The 26,069-nt window shown below is 33.9% G+C and overlaps 1 protein-coding gene and 1 pseudogene across 1 annotated transcript in view; both read right to left on the bottom strand.

Annotated features, from left to right (window-relative positions):
• Nucleotides 1-25,312, bottom strand: part of DHX40 (DEAH-box helicase 40) — a 37,504-nt gene extending 12,192 nt beyond the window's left edge. Inside the window, exons 1-12 of the mRNA XM_039885797.1 lie at nucleotides 25,060-25,312; nucleotides 24,070-24,237; nucleotides 22,885-23,030; nucleotides 21,295-21,414; nucleotides 20,874-21,101; nucleotides 20,590-20,656; nucleotides 19,504-19,635; nucleotides 10,931-11,030; nucleotides 9,233-9,319; nucleotides 8,916-9,098; nucleotides 5,086-5,166; nucleotides 4,281-4,438 (exon numbers count right to left, since the gene is read on the bottom strand). Of these exons, the coding sequence (XP_039741731.1) occupies nucleotides 4,281-4,438; nucleotides 5,086-5,166; nucleotides 8,916-9,098; nucleotides 9,233-9,319; nucleotides 10,931-11,030; nucleotides 19,504-19,635; nucleotides 20,590-20,656; nucleotides 20,874-21,101; nucleotides 21,295-21,414; nucleotides 22,885-23,030; nucleotides 24,070-24,237; nucleotides 25,060-25,171 (1,582 nt within the window). The 5' untranslated portion in view covers nucleotides 25,172-25,312. The remainder of the gene's footprint in view (nucleotides 1-4,280; nucleotides 4,439-5,085; nucleotides 5,167-8,915; nucleotides 9,099-9,232; nucleotides 9,320-10,930; nucleotides 11,031-19,503; nucleotides 19,636-20,589; nucleotides 20,657-20,873; nucleotides 21,102-21,294; nucleotides 21,415-22,884; nucleotides 23,031-24,069; nucleotides 24,238-25,059) is intronic.
• LOC120621260 (uncharacterized) lies at nucleotides 7,642-7,760 on the bottom strand (annotated as a pseudogene).
• Nucleotides 25,313-26,069: the final 757 nt, after the last annotated feature.

Raw genomic sequence — 26,069 nt, 5'->3', positions numbered from 1 at the left:
CAAACAGATCAGTGGAATAAAATAAAGCTATATAATCAAAGTGGCATTAACATAAAGAGAGACAAACAGAACAGTGGAATAAAATAAAGTCCAGAAATAGACTCACACATATACAATCCAGAGATTTACAACAAAGGTGCCAAAGCAATTCAATGGGGGAAAGTAAATCTTTTGAACAAATGCGCTGAAACAAGTGGATATTCAGAGAAAAGAAGTAACCTAGACCTCTACCTCATACCATATGCAAAACTTGATTTCAGATGTATCACTATTCTAAAAAGCTAGAAACTGTAAAGCCACTAGGTCAAAATATCAATATAGATATGAGACAGAAGTATATTTTTATGATCTTAGGGTAGGAAAAGATTTCTTAGCATGGGAAAGCAATAACCACACACACAAAAATATTAATGTATCAGACTTTATCAAAATTCAAAACCTCTCTCATCAAAAAACATTAAGAAAGTAAACAGAAAAGCCAGACTGGGAAAAAAATTGTTCAACTCGTATCTAACAAATAACTTCTATCCAAAAAAAATAAAGAACTTCCAGATTCAATATTTTTTAAAATGTGAAAACACAGGCAAAAGATTTTAATAGACACTTCACAAAGGAAGACAAGTGGCCAACAATCACATGAAAAAGCACTCAAAATTATCAGTCATCAGAGAAATGCAAATTAAAACCACAAAGAGCTATCACTAATATATAATAAAATGTATAAAATGAAAATGATTGGAAACACCAAATATTGAGGAGAACATGTCATGCAAGCTGCACTCTCAAACATTGCTGATGGGATTTTAAAACAGTACACCATTTTGGGAAAAGGGTTGGCAATTTCTTAAAGTCAAACATATACCTAATCAACAATACAGCAATTCCTTTCATAGGTATTTACCTAAGAGAAATAAAAATATACATCTACAAAAAACTTGTACAAGAATGTTCAAAATAGCTTTCTTTATTCATAAATAACACCAAGGTAAAAATTCAAATGTTCATTAATAGGATAATGGATACAATGATTGTAATACGTTCACACAATGGAATACTACTCAATAATAAACATAACAAAGCACTGATAACATACAACATGAGGGAATCTCACATACATTATGTTGACCAAAAGAAGCCAAACACAAAAAAGTATGTATTATATAATTCTATTTATATGAAGTTTCAGAGGAGGCAAAACTAACCTGAAAAAAACTCAGAAAAGTAGCTGACTGGGGGAAGGTGGGATGGCATCCTAATGGGAAGGAGCACTGATGGTATTTTCTGGAGTGATAAAACTGTACTGTATCTTGACAGGGCTGTGGGTTATCGGTATATGCATTTCACAAAATATACCTAAGACTTATACTTTTCACTACATGTAAATTTCACTTCAAAAAAAAAAAAACAACTATAAGTAAATATTGAACTCTAGTTATACAGTGTTGCCTTTCACAGTAGTATAGCTTAGCAATTCTGAAACTACTTTTGTATACTCTAGGGAAACAGATAATTTGAATACAGACTCTGGACTAGATAATACTACTGTACAATGTCAAATTTCCTAATTTTGATAAATGTACTATGGCTAAATAAGAGATTGCCCATGTTCCTAGTAAATATACATATAAATATTTTGTGGTAAGACAGCACAATGTTTCCAATTTATGCTCAAATGATTCACCAAAAGAAAACATATATTTATAAATACTTGTGTATGTATACATATATACATGTAATTATATAGATTAAGCAAATACAGCAAAATGTTAAAAATTTTATTTTTAATAAGCAAAGCTAAATAAAAGATATAAAAGGGTTCCTTTTCTATTCTTTCAACATTTCTGTAAGTATGAAATTGTATTTATAAAATATTACGCCTTCTCCCCCACCCCCAAAAAAGAAGGCTAACACTAGACTGGCTTCATCTATTCAAATATTCCAACAAGGAAAAACATTTCCTTTTTCTGGCCTTATAAAACTATTAGTATTGGATCACCTTAATCCAATTGACTGATTTTACAAATGAAAAATTATGACCCCAACTAAAAGAAAGCAAAGCTGACATAGGACAAACTAAGCTGTGTCTCATACTGACACACCAAGAAAGGAAAGAAGTAAAAGTTTAAAGACATGGAAACCTTGGAACAATTCTCTAAGGGTACAAGAGCCTAACTACCATTTCTTTTGATTCTTAAAAAACAAACAAACAAAAAAAGGTTAATATATTACTAATGTACTATAACAGGGCAAAGGTTCACTATACTATCTTCCTTTACTAATGAAAGAAAATTAACTCTCAGCCAGGAACGTTAAATACTCCCTATTTCAAACAACTAAGTTAAAGGGTAACAAAATGTAAAAGAACTGTCCTCAGTTTCATGTCCCACAGGACTAGGTATATGGTAATCAAAAAATGCTCAGTGAAATACTAGAGATATTCCATGTACATGAATAGGAAGACTCAATATTGTCACGATGTCAGTTCTCTCCAGTTTGACCTATAGATTTGACATTATCTCAATTAAAGTCCCAGCAAGTTATTTCATGGACATCCACAAACCGCTACTAAAGTTTATATAGAAAAGACCCAGAACAGCCAAATTAGTGTTAAAGGGGAAGAGCAAAGTTAGAAAACTAACCCTACCCAACTTCAAAAATTACTATATAGCTTCAATAATCAAGACAGTGGTATTGACAGAAGAACAGAAAAACAGACCAGTGAAAGACAATACAGGGAGGTGGCTGCATAGTGTAATGGTTAGCAGGTCTGCTTTGCATGCAGCACGTCCTGGGTACGCGCCCCAGGTGGAGCCACGGACCACACCCCACCTTCAGAGATCCAGTTCTTAAAGAGAAACGGCAATATCCATACGTCAGGGGTGGAAGTGGGGCGGACCGGAATTAAAAGGGGGAAAAAAAAAGAGAATACAGAAAACAGACCCACACAAATACAATCAAATGATCTTTGACAAAGGAGCAAAGGCATTTCAAGGGAGAAAGGACAGTCTTTTGAACAAATGGGGCTGGAACAAACGGATATCCAACTCCTAGAAGATAACACAGGAGAAAATGTAGATGACCTTGAGTATGGTGATGACTTTCAGAGAAAGCACCAAAGGCATTACACATTAAAGAAATAATTGATAAGCTGAACTTCATTAAAATTAAACACTTCTATTCTGCAAAAGACAACGTCAAGAGAATGAGAAGACAAGCCACAGACTGGGAGGAAATATCTGCAAAAGACATATATGATAAAGGACTGTTATCCAAAATATACAAAGAAATCTTATAACTCAATAATAGGAAAAAAAATAATAGGAGAACAAAGAACTCAATTAAAAAAAGAACTGAACAGATACCTAAGAAGGTATACAAATGGCAAATAAACACATGAAAAGATGGTTAACATGTGTCATTAGGGAACTGCAAATTAAAACAATGAGATACCACTATATACCTATTAAAATGCCAAAATTCAAAACACTGACAACACAAATGCTGGTGATACGGAACAACAGGAATCCTCAGACTCCTTGCAAAATGGTGCAGACTTTTGGAAGGTTTGGGAGACAGTTTGGTAGGTTCTTACAAATCTAATCATATTCTCATACGATTCAGCAATAAGTTAAAAACTTTTGTCCACACAAAAACCTGCGCATAGATGTTTATAGCAGCTTTATTCATAATTGCCAGCCAAAACTTGAAAGCAACCAAGATGTCCTTCAATAGGTGAATGGATAAATAAATTCCATACAATGGAATTTTACTCATCAATAAAAACAAAAACGAGCTATCATGTCACAAAAACACACAGAGGAAACTTAAATGTGCATTGCTAAGTTAAAGAAGCCAATGTGAAAAAGCTAACTCCTGTATGATTCTAAGTAATGGAGTTTTAGAAAGGGCAAAACTATGGAGACAGTAAAAAAATCAATGGTTGCCAGGGGTTTGGGGGAAGGGATGTAGGGATGAATAGCTGAAGCTCAGGGGACGTTGAGAGCAGTGAAATTATTCTGTATAATATTATGCTAGTGGATATGTGTCATTACAGATTTGTCAAAACACACAGAATATACAATACAGTGATCCCTTTAATTAATAATAATGTATCAATATTAGCTCATCAATTGTAACAAATGTGTCATACTAACAAAAGAAGAGAAAACTAGGGGAAACTGTGTGTGTCTGTACTTCCCCTCAATTTTTCTATAAACCTAAAATGCTCTAAAAAATAAAGCCTATTAACTAAAAATAAACCTGATCAATAAACGTCTTACCAGGTCTAATGAAGACGTTTTCCACAGACAACATTGCTGCTATTGGAAGTAACAGATCTTCACAGTCCAGAGAAGCAGCTTTTATTACTGCACATGTCAGATGTGGAGGGAGAGGAAATTCTACCATAGACAAACCCAATCTGGTCACATGGCCACTCCTTAATAGAAAGAGAAAATTCTTAAGTCTTTCTACCTCAAAGGAGTAGAAATGAAATGTTCATCATTCAGAATAAACCAGATATAATTTAGATATCTTTAAATCACCTCCAGAAATTCAATTCAATATAAAAAACATGATAGACTGTGGTCACTGATAAGAGAAACATAAAGATAAATTCCCTGCTGTCAAGGACCTATATATCCAAAAAACTAAACAATGATGAAGAATAAAGTAGTGTAATAAAAGACACAAAATTCTGTAGAAACATAGAGAATATCCTTGAAAAAATAAGAGAATGGTAATTACTAAATCTTTCCCTATTATACAATCATGAAAACAAGGACTCCGGCTCTCTTATCATTTTGATGTTAAGAATAATGCATAACACTGAAGTGGTACTCAGAAATTACTTGTTAAATAATACCAATATTAAACAAAAAGTTTTATGGTGTAATTTTTAAATTCAGAACTGGGGTGAAGAAAGACTGAGGACAATTTCTAATTTCAAGTAAAACAATCCATTCAATTCAAACAAATCATTTTCTACTTATAAAAGAAAGTATTAAGAACCCATTTAAAAAAGAGATTAATATCTGTTGTGGTTTTTTTTTTTTTTTGGGGGGGGAGTTGTTTGTTTGTTTTTACCTGTCAATAGCATCACACTGGTAAAGTTGTTTAAGAGCTTCCAAAATAAGTCTCTCATTAGGTGGATCCAAATAGGGAAACCTGTGCGTGAACATGAGATGTAAAATAAGTTTCCATTCTTTGAACAAAGTAAGATTTTATACAGACTTGAAAATTTCTTTAAAAGGTTTTACCTCTCCTATTTTTCAAGTTTTTTTTTTAAAAAACATTCTATGATCATGATCAGCATTCAGCAAAGAAGTAATTTTTTCTGAATTATACTCTTCTATTAATTCAAGAAGCACTTCCTTCCGATCTCCCTTAGCTGTTACTCTCGTCATTCCTCTTTATTTATCTTAATCCTGCCCCATTCTTCATAGGCAATGTCATCTCTACTCTGTTCTGCAGTCTACAATTTTTATTATGATTTTATAAAGCAGTGGAGAAAAATTAATTGAAAGTGGCCAAAAATTACAAATTGTTTGACAGTACTTCAAAATGGCTTTTGATTAAATGCTAAATATATTCAATTAATTTTACCATATCTGCTTTATGTATATGTGTATGTACTTATTTTCTCCTGGACTATCTGAAGGCAAGTTGCAAATACAGTGCTAATTCACCCCCAAAATACTTTTAACATGCATTCCCTGAAAATAAACACATTCTTACATAACTGCAATACCATTAATGAACTTAGGACAATTAATAATATTCACAAAGGAAAATACATATATACATACATACATACATAAATACATACATACACACTTTTAATAATATTTTCTGCACTAGATTATTTTTTCTACCATAAGTCTTAAGATAATAAATCATCTACTCCAATTTCACACTTTAAAAAAGGTCCAACCAAGGGCAAAAGGTCCAATACCTTATACAATTCCAGAATTGACAACTCATTTAAAAACAAACAAAAATCTCATAGACTGTTACACGGTCAGCTTTCCTGCAACTTGTACCAATAAGTCCTGGTATCTTCTAGAGCAAGAGTTGGCAAACACTTTTTATTAAAGGCCAGACAGTAAATTTTTGGTTTTGCAGGCCATATGGTCTCTGTCACAATTACTCAACTCTGCTATTGTAGCAAAAGCAGCCATACATGAATGGGCATGGCTGTGTTTCAATAAAATTTTAATTACAAAAACTGTCAGTGAGCCTAGATCATAGTTTGTGATCCCTATCCTAGAGCAATAGCAACTTAGTCAGCTTGCTCTTCTATATAAGAGCCCTTTCGGATTTGTAAAAACTACAATTATTTTTCTCTCTTGATTATCCCGATTCCCAAACTGCCAAGCACTCCTTATATTATTTGGTTTCTAAAAGACCCACCATACCTAATTACCATCTTCTAGAGACACTCTAATTTGTCGAACTTGTCATAAAACATAATAATATCCAAAAGTGAACTCCGAATGTAGAGTGACCAACACAGAACAGGAATGCTATAATCCCCAGTCATCTGGACTTTGCTGTCTATTAATATAACCAAAGTCTACACTGTTGGGATTTTTATAAAATTGTTTTTTAAACAGAATAATAATTGCAAATTCATATTAAGTTTGTGGTAATCTGGTAATTTCAGATATTTTCCACTTTAATTTTTTAATGTGCAACCAAAATACAGGATACAAGATGTATCCTTTCAGACTTTTACCTTGTTGATTCTTGCCCACTATTCTGGCCTATTGAGATCACTCTAATTCTTGGTTTTAATCATCTACATCTACCGATTAGATATCAAGACGTTTTCCAGAAATCTGATAAAGACTGCAATATCTTTATTTAATATTTTCATTAAAAATGCTCATTAGGATAGAGCAAAGTTCAACCAGTAAAACCTCCACCTAGGCTACACTAAGCAATTAATCAATACTTTCTGAATTGGCTATTTGGCAATTATACACTATTCAGCAGTACTATAACCTCCTTATTAACAAAGATGTCAAATGTGATCTTGTTAAATACTGTGTTGAAAACAAGAGATGTTAGGTTATCATTCAACAAATTCTTGTGATGCGCCCATTATGTGGATGGTTCTATTTTCAAATGGAAAAGGAAATGGTTTAAAATGACACATTCTTTGTAAACCATTTTGATTCAAAATGATTATTCTAAATCACCTTAAATTCTATTAAACCATTTTCCAGTAAACTATGCTAGAATCTGCTAAGAATCAATGTCAACCTTACAGGACGGTTGTTTCTAGAATTTGCTCTTTTTCTAAATGGTAAGATCAAGACATTTGCATTTCTCACAATTTTCTGATCTGCACAATTTCTCAAAGACAACCCACAATACATCTGACATTAAATCTGCAATTTCTTTTAGTACCATGGAAATAATTTCTAAAGCCTCAAGACAGACTCATTTATAGTGGTTAGGTTTTCTCTCATCATTTTCTAATCTACCTTGGCCATCAATTCCTCCTTATCTAGACTTGTACTTATCTTTCCAGTTTTAAAATAATTTTTTTTTTTAGGCAAGGCAACCCTTGGTTGACCTCACAGATTGCAAGGACCTTGTCAGCTTATAATCCCTTATTTTTTTAATTCTTTTTTATGCCCACAGCACCTGGTCTTTCTGGGTGGTCTCCCATCCAAGTATTAACTAGGCCCGACCCTACTTAGCTTCCAAGATCAGACGGGATCGGGCTTGTTCAGGGTGGCATGGCCGTAAACTAAAATAATTTTTGATGAAGGAGAAAGAGGAAACAAAAATAACCGAAAAGCTCCATTTTCTTTCTGTCACCCATGAATACTATGCCATCTATCCCGAATATTATGCCATCTATCCCAAATACTGGTTCTATCTCTCCTTATTCTATGCACATCTTAAAGAGAAAAGGGAGAGAAGTCTTTTTATTTTCTTTTCCTCTAGTTTGGGGACTTTTAGTACAGTCTAAGTTTGAAAACTTAAGATAGAAAAATAACTCAGTACAGACGATACTAAGTAATTATTGTTCCTATTTTTCTAATATATATTTATTCTTGCTTATATGCTGCTCTGCTATCCTTAGTGAACATTATATTTAAATCTGGGTTCATCTGAAAGCTGTTAGGCCACTTAGTTTCTTTAAATGCCTCTTCTTTTACCTTGGTATCATTTAAAATTGGAATTTCATATTTTACAGGCTTTCCTCTTTCTAGAATCTGTATTCTCATTTAGAAAATCTCATCTTATGATAATAACTATCCAAAAAAACTTTTTAATTGGCTTTGCAATACATATTTGGATGCATTTAGTAATTACTTCCCTTCTTACTATGAATTTAAACAATGTGTGGTTACCTCTGCCCAAGTTCCTGACACTTTTACATTCCCAGATAATTACGAAAAATAAGAACAAGGCTGTACTTTCCTTCATTACTTCCTCTACCACGTATATGTGAAATTTTAATTCCCTACAATAATATTCTGTACTGTACCAATTAATTATATAGATTAACGTTTGACTATTTAACAGCTGTTCTTCATGAAGCAAAAAACCACTATAGAGTATTACTCTGTCTCTTACAGTGCGTAGTACAACGCTGGCCATACAAAAGATGGTACCAAAAAAAACCCCACTTTCTAGCTGGAATTAGGGTCATTATATACCTTTCATAATAGATAAACAATGGTCGCTAAATGATCCAAGTAATATCAGCATGAGGCACCCCAATAAGCCAAGGTTAAAATATGAGCAAGGGATAAAATTCCAGTAAAGCAACATAAGGAAGCCTTTTATTAGGGTCTAGTAGGGATGTAGGGATGACTGAGTCAAATACTTTAAAAGAATTTCTGAAGAATAACCTGACTCCACCCTAACAAATTTTTTTTAAGTTGTCTACATACCTTATAACATCATGTATGGCAAGGCACTTTAAGGTCAGAACTACAGACGTCAAACTAGTTCTCTTAATCTCAGGGATCACATGGTCGGGCATACACTGGTTCCAAAAATCTTTACTATAGATCCGAAAGCATTTTCCTGAGGCAGTTCTGCCAGCTCGGCCACTTCGTTGCAATGCCTCACTCCTTTAGAAGAAAAAAACGCGAGTTCCCAAAATGTTCTGTGAGTTTCCTAAGTAATTAACTTTCCATCCCCAAACCAACTAGAAATTATCTAATCAACTATTCTTTAAACAAAAAAGCTTGACATGAAGACTTACTTTGAAATTGGAACCACCTCCAGGATGTCCAACCCTAATCTGGGATTGTGATTTAACTGCTTCACAAAACCACCATCTACCACATATCTAAGGAGAATGAAAACAAGTTAAGTCTCTAGAAAATAAAAAAAGATTTGTTAATTTTCAACCACTTTGGGTTCTTCTTTTCCACCAAACTAACAACTACATGATGACTTTTATGTTCACTGTGGAACTTGAAAGTCAAGAAATTGGAATTCTCATACATTGCTGGTAGAAATATAAAATGGTTCAGCCAATGTGGAAAACGGTTTGGAGGTTCCTCAAAATATTAAACATAGAATTATCATATGACCCAGAAATTCTATTCCTAAGTATATACCCAAAAGAACTAAAAACAGTACTCAATAAATACTTGTAGATATATGTTCACAGTAGTACTATGAGCACTATGAGCCAAAGGTAGAAACAACCTGAATGTCCACTGCCCATTAAGGAATGAATGGATGAACAAATTATGGTATACACATAAAACAAAATATACATCATATTCTGAGTAACTGCTTAAAGGTTATAGGGTTTTATTTTGGGGTGATGAAAATGTTTTAAAACTAGATAGAGGCAGTGGATGCACAATGTTGTAAATGTACTAAATACTACTTAATTATTCACTGTTAAGTGTTAATTTACGTTATATGAATTTCTCCTCCAAAAAAACAAAATGGAAAGTCACCTCTAGACCATTCTAACAGGTTCAGAATCTAATTCCAACCATTCTTTAACAATAATATTTTAAGCCAATTAAACAGAGAACAAGTCAAATAAAAAAAAAATTAAGAATAGCAGTAAAGTCTATCGTTCACTAAGGCAACAGTCTGAAACACACAATTTAATAATTCTGCCTTTGCTGGAAACAGAAAATTGCAGAGGTCAATTTACTCAGGAAAGCTGCTCCCCTAAGACCTTAATGAGACTATTATTCTTAAAGTAAAGGAGAAAAGGAGAGGAAATTAAACTTCCTCTCAGATCTAAGTGATCATTTTACCCAAAAGAAATAATATAGGATTTGGGGGATTCAGGTGCAGCCTTCCAACTGCAGACAGACTTAGTTTAGAACATAAATTGGGTAAAAAATAAATATCCAAAACGGATGTGGTTCAAGAGTCTGAAAAAACTTCACATTAGCTATCAGTCTAGATTTAAAATTTCCAAGTGTTTCTCTACTATATCTACTCAAAAATTTCATGACATCATTGATTATGTTAAAAAAGAGACCTGCATCATAGTTCATTTCACAAAAAAGTAAAAAGTGAGAAACAGTAGTTTCCAATAAACACTTCGATATATAACCTCACTCTACAAAGTGGAGCTGCCAGGTGAAAACGGAGTATCAGATCATTTTAGGAACATGCTGGTAATGGGAGGATAGAAAAACAGATCTGGCTTCCTATTCAGTGAAACCCATAAAACACTATGCATACTCTTAAATGTGGGAAGAGAAAGCTACAAATTGCCAAGTATGAATAGCTAAAAAGTGTAAACAGGGATATATGATGTACACCTCTTACTAGTCAATAGTTATCAATAATTTTTAAAAGATGGTAGATGATTACAAGTTAAGCAGGTGAGAATTAGTAGAGGGCACAGAGAAGCAAACTCAATGTTTTATGATTAGCTAAGCGGCTTCTCTGGCTTTATGAGAAATTTTAAAAGTTGTACCTGATTCCATCTATTGTCAAAGATGTTGCAGAAATATTGGTGGATATGACACATTTTCTAATTCCAGGTGGAGGTGGCAAAAATATTCTCCTCTGTTGATCTAAAATACATATAAAGAGAAAATACTAATTTATAACATGTATTTGTCAAACTTGTTTTGAAAAACTCTTTTCATTAAAAGATGTATTTTTTCACCTCTTTAGTTATCTTGAATTCAAAATATTAATAGCAAAAACTACTTTTGCCTCACCTTTCACTGTTAAGATTTCTAGGTCCATGGAATCACAGATTGCTAAAACAAACCCTACAGCAGACAGAGTCTTTTATGTAGGTCACAGATCCCTTTGAGCCTATTAAAAAACTGTGGACCTCTTCTCATTAAAGACACATATGTACACACAAAAAAATGTTTTCAAACAATTTCAGGGTGTTCAAGGACTCTCTGAAGCTCATCCATAGATTACTAATTAAAGACCTCTCTTTGCCTTAAAGATCGATTAGCCAAACGGCTTTTACTTTTTCTGTATCATGACTACCTTTCTAAACAAGTAACACCACACTCATTTCCACTATGCACACATTCTGAAGGGTGGGCCCCAATTGCAATGCTTGTAGTATGGTACCTTACTCCTCTGGCCATAGTTTATGGTACCAAAAATAAACACCTGTCCCAAACTGGACCAATCTGATTCTCCCATGAATCTGGAATAGGTCCAAGAGATGCTCAATTTAATTAGGCTAGTCCTTTGCAAACTAAGCTTGTGAACCATAGAAAGTGACTAATGTACATAAAGAAGAGAAAGCTAGTCTAAAGAGAGAAAAAAAAAAATCAGTCATGAGAGTTGAAAAGAGTATTCCTGGGTTCCGGGCATTTCCCAGGCCTTAAGAGGCCTGTGTGTATAACAAGTGGAAGGAAGGATTTGACCAGACTTCCTCTCCTGCCAGGTTAAGCAGAAAACTGAACAAGAGAGTTAAGAATATCTACAAGGAAATGATTACAGTAAAAGTGAAAGGAAATAAGTGAAGGCTGGTAAAGGACAAGTCTCAGCACATTTTGAAACCTGTTGAATTAGGAACAGTACAGCGAGTAGGCAGAAACAGGAAGTAATCATTAGAAAGATGTTTAAACCTGAGATCAGAAATCATGGTAATGATAAAGTTTAGGACATAAGCTTTTGAATGGGTGGCTGAAGTGGGCTGAAGGAAAAGATCACTGCAGCCAAAAGAGGTGAAGGAACTTCCAAGCAAGGGATTCAGGGGGGTTTCGGGGGATCTTCCATTTCAGTGATCTCCATGAATCAGGAATAATCGTTCCAGGGAGTACACAAATCAATCTATTGGGGGATGAAAAGAAATTATCAGCATTTCTATTTATATTTTCCATAACATCCTTTTAAACTTTTTATCATATGTGTGTTTATATTACACATTTCATATTAGAACAGTAAGTAAATACGTATTTTTAAAAGAAAAAAATTTAAATGCCTTGGCTACATTTTATTTCCATGAGATACACCCATATTTGTGTAGAAAATTCACTTTTTCTACTTGAGCAACCTCAAGTTTTCTTCTTTTCAGCAGCCAAGAAAATCCTAACAAAACTTGTTTTTGAATAAAGTACAAAGCATGTTGTACTTTATTCAAATAAAATCTTACAAAAATCCTTGTGTTCCCAACATACAAAACGGACAAAAGTTCAACTAGTATGAGAGAGAAAAGGAATGGAACAATGAGCACAGTTTTAAAATCACGGAACTAGGCCAACCATCTATTTTATAGATAGGAAAACTAAAGCCCAAAGATCAAGTGGCTTGCCCACACAGACAGGCAAATTTAAAAAAAAAAAAAAAAAAGTTGAGTAATATTGCTATTCTTCTACATCATTCCAAAATTAATTTCACAAATAAAAAAGTAGTAGAGAGGCAGCTTATAAAAGACACCTGTAGAGAAGTTTGATATAAAAATAATTCCAAAAAGGTCTATTTCTTTCAAATTCAAAGAATCTAGTGAAAACCGTGTTAAAAATTACTTTTTAGTAGTTCTTAGATTTAGATAGATGGTTCAAAAGAGTTTTATACTACTTTGTAATTCAAATTATATGCTTATACATTCATTTCATGTCTATTTATTCTACTACAATGTCGCTCTATGAGAATAAGAATTTTTTTTATACAAGACATCACCAGTACCTAGAATAATGCCTGGACCAAAGAAAGTGCTCAGTAAAGTTGAATGAATTAATAAATTAAAAATGCATTAGATAAATAATAAAGATCTTTCTACCTTTAAAATTCCACATTACGCTAAAAATTTACATATCTAACAAAAATGCCCTTTCTGAACATATTTATTATCTATAACCAAATTTGTTGTTCAATCAACCCATTTCTGAAAGTACCTAATTTGTTTTAGTCTTTAGTTTAAGCAAAATTTGTTTACATTTACCATTTTGTTCATTATAATCAATTAAAAAGTCTTGAAACTGCTGTTTTGATAGGGCTCATGTTTGTTTCACATTTACATTTTATCCACACACTGTAGCACCATATTACACAAGTATAAACATATGCCAGATTTACAATTTGGAAAAAGTTAAATACATATATCTTAAAGTATGTTCTCACTCTCCAGGAAGAAAAAGAGAAATTGAATACTTTCATTAAGATGTAGTAACTCTCCTGATTACTTCCATTCCCTGATTTTCCTACCTAAGAAAGATTCTGATATACTTTATCCCATCTATACCAGTACCCAATAAGATACCTGGATTTTATAACAGAAGACAATGGGCAAAGAGGCAGAAATATATTCCAAAGTCTACCAAGAAATAAGGATATTGAAGACAGACCACTCAACACTCTTAATAGAGTAATCCTCTTAAGATATATGTCTATGACATATTATATATTAAGGCCAACTGAAACGTCCTCAAAGAATTTCTTATCCCAAATTACCCCAAAAAGATCCCAAAGCAGAAATATGTTAGAAAGAGAGAGAGAGAGAATAAAAGAAATATAACTTAAAGCAATAAACAGAAGCCATCAATTAAAGGGGGGAAAAGAGGACAATTCTGGAGCAGAATGAAGAGGTAAAACACTGCTCAGCTCAAACTGCCCTATAAGTGATTTTCAGGTGAGTCCAAAATATCTTGAGAATTCTCACTAACACAGCTAAAAATAAAATTCCTGACATAGAGAAAAGTTTTGAGATAATCAGTAAATATAATTGAAAAAGTTAAAGTAACTAGAAAGAAGCTAAAAAATATGGAAGATAGGCAATCCAACATAAGAATAATTGGCATCCCTGAGGCAGAGAAACCAATAATTAGACAAGTTATATTTGAAGACATAATACAAGAGAATTTCCCTGAAATAAGGAATTGAACTTGCAGATCAAAAGAGTACATCAAAAAAGTTCATTTTGTTTGAAGTTGTGTTTACATAGGCATGTACATTTGTCAAAAACTCATTGAACTGTGATGCTTAAAACAGGCATAGTTTATTGTATGTAAATTATCTCAATAAAATTGATTTTTTAAAAGAGCACATCAAGTTCTAGGAAATTTTAATATAAAACACTCAACACCAAAAAATATCCTAATTAAAAGTATTAAACATTAAGGATAAAAACAGAAATTTTCAGGCAATCAGACAGAAAAAGCAAATCACTTACAAGGAGGGAAAAAAAATCAGGCTGGCCTCAGACTTCTCCGCAGCAACATTCAATGCCAGAAGACAACTGGAAAACGTCTACCAAGTTCTAAGGAAAAGAAAGTGTGACCCAAGAACATAAAACCCAGCCAAGATGTAGTTCAAGTATAAAGGCAAAAGCCAGACATTCTCAAACATAAAAGAACAACAAAAAATAACAGTCAAGAGCCCTTCTATTAAAAAAAAGTTAAAATCTAGCCAATATAAAATTAACCAAAAGTAACTTAGGAATAAACAAACCATGGAAAAAAAAAAAAAAGACAGTAAAACCGAATACTTCTGAATTATGTAAAGATAACAAAAATAAGGAGAGGCTATAGAATAGTAAAAGTACTTAAGCTCTCATCTTTCCAATCAGAGAATCAACAGATAAGATCTCTAATCAATTATTAGACAGTCTAAAAAGATATTCACTTCAGCTTAACATTTTTCATCTTTTTAAACTTTAAAGCAATATTTTATAAAATGTGATTAAGATTTACTTGAAGTTTGACAATTCTTTCAAGTAAATTCAAGTAAAATACCTTTTTAAAAAGTAATAGTATAATCTCACTTTTAAAAAGCATTTCTATCAACCTACCTATTTCCTTATCCTTCTATATGTATACACATCTGCACACACGTAAACCTGAATAATGGTTTTCCTAACATTAAAGATTATTTAAAGAAAGGTTATTTCTGGATGGAGGAATTTGAGGTGATTTCTTTACTTTTACCTTTGTAACTTTGTACACTGCTTGAATTCTTTATAATGAAATTATAATTTTTCCTCAATTGAGTAATTTTTCTTTAAAGGAAATTAGAACAGGTTTTTCTTTAATGAAACGAGTAAAAACTAACAATGTATTAATTCTTCATAGTGGGAAATTCATTTTTTTGTACTTTTTTATACTTTTAACATTTTACAAAGGGCAAAAAGAAAAACATAAAAGAGCATATATGACAATCTCATTTTTGTTTCAAAAACTAAACAATAAAAATACATTCAAATGTATAAAGAAAAGTTCATAACAACATACCTGGAAACATTAATAGTGATTGTAACTTAACCATATTAGCAGGATCTGAGTAAATTTATTTTTCTTACTTTCCTAATTTTATTTTATTTTTTTAAAGTATGTATTTCCTTACAAGATAAAAAATTTTTTCCCATTTGGGAAGACTCTACATAAGAGTAAGAGTTTTTATGTGAAGCTCAGTAGCTTTTCCCCCCTCCTCCCAGTTTTAATCTTAACATTTAAGGAAACTATTGTAGACAGAGTCAAAGTCTAAGTACTTGCCATATTGTGGTAATGTCTTTGCTTTACGAGAAGAAGAAATAAAAATATTTTGGGACTTGTGCAATAATCTAAATGAGCAGTTTTTCCTCTTAAAATGTTTTACGCTAATTCAAGGTAAGGCTCCTTTTCTTTTCTTCATGTATTCTGGAAGCACCATGTACTCTTTTATCACCTACTACTGAATAAATAACCAATTATCAAATACATATTTACCATGTGACCTCAGGAACATCATTTAGCCTCTATCTATAAAATAAAGAAGTCTAATTATGCAAAAACATATACATGGGTATATGTGCATTTTTCTAGAGAAAGAAGCCATGACTTTCATTACCATTTTAAAAGAATCTGCGACCCTACCCTCCAACAGAGGCTAAGAAACAATTACTTTCAGTGCTAAATTTTCTAATTCCATGTAAATATTTGTCACTTATGTAGTAACAAGTATATTTCAGTTCATAAATTTTTGTGGGATTCAACTTTCCCCTGAAGAACTGCAATACCTTGAACCAAAGAACTGCAATACCTTGAACCAAAGAAGGAACTGCAATACCTTGAACCAAAGAACTGCAATACCTTGAACCAAAGAAGGAAGTCAAAAAGCAAAAAAGTTTGAGGGAAACAAGAATAGGATTCTAGATATAGTCTTTGATGCAAGACATTAACAGAAAGGCCCTCAGAAAATAAAGTCTGAAACTCAGTTTAACAATTATTTAATCAGGACTTTTTCACCATATTGTACTTGCCCTTAAGAAGTTCACAATCTCATAAAGAGGATGAGACAACCATAACACAAGGGAGAACGTGTTAAGTGCCACAAGAGGTACAGCAAAGCACACGAGGTTCAAATGAAGAAGAGATCAAAGCCAGCTCTGAGGAGGGAAATCAGGAAAGGTTTTTATGGAGTTGGTGAAACAAAATAGCAGGATTTCAGCCAGTGAGAGGGAGGAATAAAAGGGAAAGGAGGAGTTCAACTTAAGAAATAGCAAACACAGTCACAAAAAAAGATGTGGGAGGAAAAGGAATAAAAAATACCATGAACATTTCAAGCTTGAGAGAACATTGTGAAGGCTGGGGGTTGGGAGAGCTCAGCCCAGGGAACAGGATCTGTAACCTTGGCAGTAGAAAGGATGCCACAGTACCACTTGACATTTGACAGATGAGAATTTCTTACATCAATTAAGAATATATTTTAAGATGTCTCTTTAAAATAGTCAGTCACTCTCATAACTAACCCAGAAATAAGAGCAAATATAAAATTTTTACTTATTCACTAAACCTAGATATGGGTCATTTTTGAACTCCCTTCACTACAGGCTACAAGCAGGAAACTCTTCTTCCCTCTCCTCATTCGTAGGTTCAAGTTTTCTGTTCCTGAAGCATAACAGGAAATAAAGGAAATAACATAATAGTGTCTCCCCACCACCCTAAGTAGCAATAATAAAGCAAATAAGTGCCATATTATATTAAAAAAGAAAGTCTAAGGTCCCAGGAACCTGACACACTCTCCATACTTCATCCAATTCCACCTTCCCATTACTCAGTACCTCATCAGCCACATCTGAATGCCTCTTTGCACTGTTATAAACTGCTGTAATAAATATTATTATGCTCATAGTAGATCACCAGTAGTCCTTGGAACCAGAAAAAAGAAACTAAAATAAACAAAACCCTTCAGTAATGGCTCTAATCACACTCAGTGCCATATCTTTACCATTTATACATATATGCCATCACAGAAAATCACATATACAGGGAATTAAGGCTAAAAGCAGGTTAAAGTCATGCTGGAAGGATAATGAATGCCAAATTATTAAGTAGGCATTTTAATTCAGTTGGTAATAAGAAATAGCTGAAGATACCCAACAGGAGACTGACACAATCAGAGTTGTGCTTTTGGAAGATTATGTAGGATGGTAACTTTGTTAACAACTCAGGAAAGCACGCTGAGGATTCCAACTCTAACAGAGATAGCTAAAAAGGAAAAAGAAGAATGAATGAGCTCGTTAAAATCAGAGTAAAACAAATCCTGTAAGAGTTGCCACTTGCTTGGATTGAATAATCTAGGGTGATAAGATGCAGACCAGAAAGCCCTGTGAGAAGACCCAAGAAGTCTAGGCCACAGGAGTGAGTCTGAAATAGAGACAGCTTTCAGGATTCACCTACAGAGAAGTGACAGGTGAGTCCTAGGAGCCAACTTCACCACAAAAGAAAATTCTAAGAAAAGAGCAAGCTAAGAATGAAACTTTGGGATATTTTCAAATTTAGAAGGGAACAAAGGCTAGGGAGGGTGAGAAGGCAGCAACCTTAGAGAAAGGCTGGTCAGGAAACCAGATGATTAAATAGTATCCCAGAAGACAGCATTTCAGGAAGACTTATTATCATCACAAAATCAAAATACAAACTAATGGGGAAAAAAACAGCCGTGAGATTTGAGAAACAGATTACTAGCAACCTCTAATAGTTTAAAAATTGGATTTCAAGACATTAAACAAGAAGCAATAGCAAATACCAAAGATTATTTTCAAAGCGGCAGTAAAAAAGAATGAAATTATTTACTTTATATAGAAAAAATATATACTTAATGGTTAACAAAGCATCTGTAATGGTTTTAAATTACCTAGTCAGTTACAAAGTAAATTATGAGTCAGTGGATCAAATCCCCAGAAAACAATGAGAACTTTAAATATCTAATAATAACCCTAAGAATTCCCTTTAAGATATAAAAACCTAAAAATAGATTTCAATATTGAGAGCAAGGGCCTAATATCATCAGAAAAGAGATTTCCAAAATAGCATGTGGTCTATAGTTATTTAACCAACATAGATATTCCTGAACTTCTTTTGTTAATATAAGAACCACCTACTCAAAAAAACCCAAAAATAAACATAAAATATAAAAGCATTTAAATGCTTTTTACATTACATTAAATGCTAATCCCAATCAAACTCTAAATAGGAGGCTATGGTTAATTTCCCCTTGAGTTTTACAAATCAAATTCCATAATAAAATAGTTTTACAAAACAAACTAAATCTCATTAATGACATTCATTATGAACAAATATCAGAATAGGAGCTTGCAATTACTGTTTGAATTTACAAAAGAATAGCATTATTCTTGAAAAGTAGACTAATAAGTGGCTACTTAGAAAAAAATCCACTGTGTTCAGTCTGATATAACTAAATATGTATGATTTATAGAAATTGTGTGACCATGACAAATAAGGTTTGACTTATGGTACTACTATCAAGAAATTATAGCCCTTATTTCAAAAAATCGCCAACACTACTTTTGTTCTCCTGGGAGAAGACATAGTCCACTCTTAACAATACTAAAGTGTCCAAGGCTCTCGAAAAAGTAAATGTGAAGACTTCAAGAAAAAAAATCACTTCTCTCAAGAGATGCCCATTTTCTTAATGTTCTGTTTCATGACCTCGGTGTTAGTTACAAAGGTGAGTTCGGTTTGCAAAATTCATTGACCTGAACACTTAGGATAAGTATATTTTTCTGTACTTATGTGATTATTCAATAAAAAGTTTTTAAAAAATCAAGTCAAATTTTCTATTCGAGTGAGGAATTACCTGTTGTCATAGATCCATAACACGGCAATATTAACAAGCCATCTAGAGTGGTATCTTGAACATCATAATCATAGTCAACAGACTCTGCCATCTGAAAAAGTAACTCGCAACTTTTTTCAATTTCAAACTGACCTAAAATGAGGGGAGAAAATAACACCAGCAATTGAACAGCAAAATATGAATTTTTTTAAAAGCCTTCTAGATTAAAATCAGTTTTGCATAATAGTTATTTTAAATCTCTCATTTGATCTGAAGGAGATGAACATATAAGTTGTACCAAATCTCAACAATACAATAAAAAAATAGAACACAAGTTTCTCAGAATTTAAATTTCTAAAGGAATAAAAATGTTTATAATCTTCAAGCCTTTCATCTTAACATGGTATTTGAGGAAGACGCAGTAAAGTTCATTATTAAAATAAGGGAATCTAATCCCGAAGATACTGTGTTTAGGTGGATTTCAAAATACTTAAGTAACCTCAAAGGGCAAAGAGATTGTTATAATGCCTCACTTCTGACATCAGTACAAAGCAGAGTAGGAGGTGAGTGATGAAATGACTCATTTCTGTTAGTAGGATGCTGCTACTTGAAGAACCAAATTAATTTGAGATTTAACTAATCTATTTTTGACCTCCAAAAAAGTCTTGTCTATGAGACATAAATTCTACATCTTATGTACTGCTATCATACAGTATCATCTCACCATTCAAAGAAGAAAGGAGCTGGTTCCAGGATGTCTTTTGAAATAATGGAATTAACCATTCAGCTCCAGGACTGTTTAGTGTGGTAATACCTCTACATAGGACAGACTAATAAAGAGATTAATACTTTACCATATAATATCTTTCTACTAAAAAGTCAGTGTGTTTTAGATATGTTTACTAGTAAGATTGGCATTTTTAATGGCAGCGTAGAATTATCTTATATACCTTATATAAGATATAAAATCTAAAGCTATTTAAATTATCATAAAAAGCTAGGGCAACATTGAGGAGAGCCCAGATTTCCCAACAAAGAGAACACTCTATCGTGGTGCCATATCTCTTCTTATAAATAGTAAAATTAAACCTGATACTGAATGCTCACCAGTCAGAAAGACCAAGATGTCTCCAGCCATTTCATTCAAATGGATATCCATGGTCACTTTCACAATCTAAAGCAAGATATACAAACATAATATGCTAGTGGAAATACAATCATCTCCCATCTCTACCTCCCCTTTTTCCACAAAAAAATTAAATTTGGGTCTCAAAAGTCCTAGGATCTAAGAGGGCTGCCCTTAAAACAATGGGGAATAAATGAATTACTAAACTACTCAATCAACTAGAATTACAGATATAAAAAAGTCAAAAAAGGATGCCAAGTAATACCGCTTGAATATATGCAGTATTTTCTCTGTCTCGTGGGCCGATCAAATTGCAGAATTTTTCTCTGACTGGATAAAGCCTTCCAGGTATATCAAATATTGGACAATTTCCAAAGAATGCAGAGAGCTTGGCTAATTCCATAGTTGCTGACATCACCACGACCTTTAAATGCTCCTTCCTATTAGGAGACTTCTCCTGAAATAGCTTTTTCAATAAACCAAATAAGATGTCCTGAAAGAAAAGTAAATTTGTAATAAGTCACAAGTATGCCTAATAACCAATTTATTTTAAATATTTTGCTTTCCTAACCAAAGACTTCCTATTTCAACAGATTAAAATGTAAGGAAGAGGAGGCAATTCTCTACACAAAAAGCTACCCTAAAGTAATCTGTCTAATAAATAACCAATATATTAAAATACTTACTGTAGTTAGAGTTCTCTCATGGGCTTCATCCAAAATAATGACACTGAACTTGGTAAGATTTGGATCTCCCAGAATATGTTTCAACAAACATCCATCAGTCATGTATTTGATTGCTGTTTCCTAATAGTCAAACAACATAGTATATCAATTCATTCATATATATATATATATATATATATATAGTATCGCAGAAATTCACCCCTGCTTCACAAACTAAATTCCCCCAAATGTACAGACATTAAGTGATCAAACTAATATGACTGAATAAATACATGAAATAGTCTAATAACAAGAATGGCAAAGCATGAAACTTGTGATGTATACAGAGACAGGGATAAGGAACTAAGGTAGATGTTCTGGGATAAAGCAAAAAAAGTGAATAATAAGGAGTCAATGAAGTCGGCGAAAAGTGCTAAGATAATAAAATGGTTTCAAGTGAAAGTTGTGGGTAACAACGATGAAATGGGATTCATCTCCCTATTTCAGCCACTATTTTAGAAGACTCAAGAGAGAAGGTAAAGGAAATGGTTAGATGTACAATTTCCTTTCACTCTCTTCCTCCTTGCTCATTCTATTTGTTAAAAGTATCCATTGACTACCATTAAAACAAGATGAGAATAAGGTCCAAAGGCTAGGAGTTAACAGTAGTGATGTCCATAAAACAATGGAAGGAAAAAAAAACCACAGCAGTTGACTCCTAGGAGGGCAACCACAGTATTTTGGGGAATCATTCTGTGCCGTAATTAATGGCCATCCCTATTAGGGACCATATGTAAATCAGGGATTGTTTTGTATCTGGTATAGGATTAAGAAATCCTAAGAGAATATAAACTGTAATTATAAACTACTAAAAAGAAAACGATTTTAAATGTTAGTACAGTGAATATAGAAGATGCTCAATATATAACATTTTTTATCTGACTTTGTTAATTGTCAGTTTTCCACTGACTTCAAGAATACAAACATACAACATGGATGAACCTTGAAAACATTATGCAAAAGGAAATAAACTAGACACAAAGGACAAAATATTATATGATCCCACTTACATGAGACAGGCAAATGCATAGAGACAGAAAGTAGAATAGAAGTTACCAGGGGCTCGAGAGAGAAGAAAATGTGGAGTTACTGCTTAACAGATACAGAGTTTGTTTGGGATGATAAAAACGTTTTAAAAATATACAGTTGTGATGGTTACACACATTGTAAATTCATGTAATGCCACTGAATTGTACACCTAAAAATGGTTAAAATGGTAAATATGGTTACGTATATTTTACTACAATAAAAAAATTTTTAAATACAAATGTAAGTTACATGTAGGATCCTTACAACTGAAAAACATAAAATCCTAAGAATCCTAAGAAAAATAAACATAAGTGTCACTTATGAAGCAATTGAGAAGGGAGAAAATGAGTTAAACATTAGACACTCCAAAACGTTAACAATGGGCAACAAAAATTAATTTTAATCTGAGATTTTGTTTCATTAAACTACAAATGGAATTTCGAAGTTAAAATCTTTTATAACTTCCTCCACTCATTCTGTAAGTTTACAGTACTTAAACAAATACCAACAAAACTTTCGTACCTTAGAGCTGCAATCATCAAAACGAACTTGGTATCCTACTTTGGATCCCAAAGTGCATTTCATTTCTTCAGCAACCCTCTGAGCAACTGATATGGCAGCTACTTTTCGTGGCTGAGTCACACCGATCATACCATGTTGTGAAAATCCTATAAAAACCAGAGGTAAAAAACAAAAATGTTAACAGTTGCTTCCTATCAGAACTAAATTGTTTCTGGTCGATCAATACAAACTGTTCAAGTGTTTCCAAAAGAAAACTGCAAATTAACAACAAATGTAATAAAAATGTATTACATCTGCATCATGGAAATTTAAGTACTAACTGAAAATGAGAATATATATTAATAAGCATTCAAAATGTACATGTTTTAATTAGGTTTTTTTTCCAAGTCCAGTCTAAAGATTTACTCTAAAGAGTAAGCCAAGAATTTGTTAGAAGTCCATAAAATTCCACACACTTTCTAAAACAGATTTACCCTTGCCACAGAAGCTTAAATATACCACCTTTCATAGATTCATAGGCATTTTTTTACCATTAAATATCATTGAAAGAAAGATGCATCTTACAATTGATGGCATTTTTTCTTTAACAGTATGTAAATAATGATACGTCTTAATAGACAGCTTCTTAAGTTTGATGTATTAGAGTACATAAATATAAGCTATGAAATTTTTATTTTTATATGAATAACGTCCAATATAATTTTGTTCTATACCAATCTTCCAAAAGTTTTACCATAATGAAATGAAAGACACTTTAAGGGTAATTTGTTAACAGGCTTGGTGATACCAGAGTCAAGAAATATTTACCTGATAACATTGTGGAGAAAGAACCAAGAAATACTAATGTCAACAACGGATATCGATAAATTCATTCTCCCTGAAAATTATTTCAATAGCCAATGGTTAATAGTCTATTGCAAGACAAACTTATTCTATAGCAAAGAATATCTACTTATAATTCTATTTGGGATTATTGTGGAAATTAAAATAGAAAAATCTCCATCTCAATTACTTTCTGAATCTGAAATAAAACCATAAAGAAGCAGGGAAGATGTAGGGAGAGTGTGCCAAGAGAAGAATTAAGATTGTAAAACAAATGGTGGGCACTTGTGCAATACAGAAGTCCTATAGCCTTTAAGAGGATATTTTTCAATTACTCCCAATATTATCCCAGAATAAAATTACCTGCTTCATACAGATATTTTGGAAGTTGAGTTGTTTTACCACTTCCTGTATTTCCAGTAACAATAAGGAATGAATTGTCCCTCACAGCTTGAATAAGCTTTTTTCTTTGTTTTTGAATAGGAAAAGTTGGAGTAGTTCCTCCCTCCTGTGATGTGCATCCTTTTTCTTCTGTAAAAACAGAAAACAATTGTGAAATTAAAAGGTCTGTAAAGATAGCTCTGACTCAATTTCCCAGAAATGAAGAGAGAAAACAAAATAATTTTAGGGCTGGAAAAGATCAGTCTATGACTTCTACATTAAATCACCTATGTCTAATTTGTAAGTAATGGTTTATAAGCCCTAAACAACTTTTTAGTGAAATCGAACAACTTGAGCGTTTGCTAATGCATGGCTCAGAGTACCTGACAAAGGAAGCCTAACACAAGGCAATGTATATGCAAAGCATACCTACAAAGCACAAAATCTAATTTTATTAAATAGACGAAGAACTAGAACATAGCAGAAAACTCTCAGCTGAATTAAAAGCCACTTGTGTTTGCTTCTGATTCATGGTTCAAGTTAGGTCCCTGTTCAGAATGACTGATATCCCAGAAGGCCAAGTGGTGGGTAACCATGGAAACTGGCTCTTGGAAACTAGCTCCCTCTATACCATACCCAAAGGCAGGCTAGCGGCCCGACGAAGGGGATGGGAGGGGGATGGATGGGTAGAGAACAAAGGCTTTATGAGCCTGTTTAATAGCAGAGCGCGTCAAGAAGTTGGGGTTCACTTTTTTGCCCCCCTGCAGGGTTTTCACCCAACTTGGGTCTGGGACCGCCCCCCTCTAAACTAAAGTGCTCACTGGACACAAAGTTCGCCTCTGGCTTGGAGGGCGAGGAGAACGCTGCGGCCTCCTTCCCACTCTTCTCTATCTGTCCAAGGCAGACTTTTATCCTCCCCAAATCCCCGTGCCGTAACTCTCGCTGGCCTCCGTGGCGTTCCGCAGATCGCACCTCTATCAGCGATGGAAACAGCCGAAGGCCGCTCTTCCTGGGGGACTCTTGACTGCTCGCCCTCCTCCTGCCGCCTTGGCGCCCTGCCCGCGACAGCGGGGAACCGGGACATAGACCTGGCCCGGAGCGGAGGTGAGCACGTCCACCGAACCGGGGAGATGGGCGGGGAAAGGCGAAGACGCGCCCTGATGACGTCGAGGTGTTTACTTCCGCGCGTTCGACTCGAGGCGAGGGGCGGGGGAGCTGTTCGATGACGTGTAGCACGGCGGCGGGAAAGCACCGCGGCCACGAGCTGAGGGCCCACCCCCAGGGGTTTCCCGCCATCTGCTGGTGTGCCGATTTGGGATAGCGACGAAGCCATCCCAAAGAGGAGTATGGAAGGGCCTCCTCCTATTTGAACTCTTGTACGCAAAAGAGCCAGGCGACACCCTTTTTCTCAGCAGAGTGGTCACAGCACACCTATTCTACCTTCACACGCATCTAACGTGACGTGACCCTTTGCCAAGAGCGGGAACCTTCCCAGAGTGCAACGTTCTACAAAGTTCTCGCCTTGCTCGTTCTAAAATAACCTGATCAAGGTACACAGCTATAGAGTCGCAGAGTTTCTAGTCTTGTCTGCAAAACTTAGGTCCCCTACGCCGTTCATTTTTTTTCATAGGACCCTGCATTTTAATTTATTTTCGTGTTTATTTTCTTCTCCTATTCCTCCAAGTGGACACGAGAGCAGGTGGGAACTTTAGAAAACCATGGTATACTCAGAGCCCAGCAAAGCCATTCAAAGTGGGCCGTCAATATTTGTTGAATTTGCTGGGTGGATGAATGAAGTCTTGGTTTCCAGAGGGATTAAGTTCTCTTTCAATGGATGTAGGTTGCTCGGAAATCACAAGAACTGAAAAATTAAATAGATATACAACCATTAGAGATAGGGCTACTTTTCAGAAAAGGTACTTTGGGGAGCAGATCTTTCTGTTATGGAACTTTACAGTTTTGTGAATAGTGTAACAAAATCG

This window comes from Pteropus medius, unplaced genomic scaffold (genome assembly GCF_902729225.1).
Source record: "Pteropus medius unplaced genomic scaffold, Ma_sr-lr_union100, whole genome shotgun sequence".
NCBI classification, from domain to species: domain Eukaryota; kingdom Metazoa; phylum Chordata; class Mammalia; order Chiroptera; family Pteropodidae; genus Pteropus; species Pteropus medius.
This window is presented reverse-complemented; position numbering and strand designations above follow the sequence as displayed.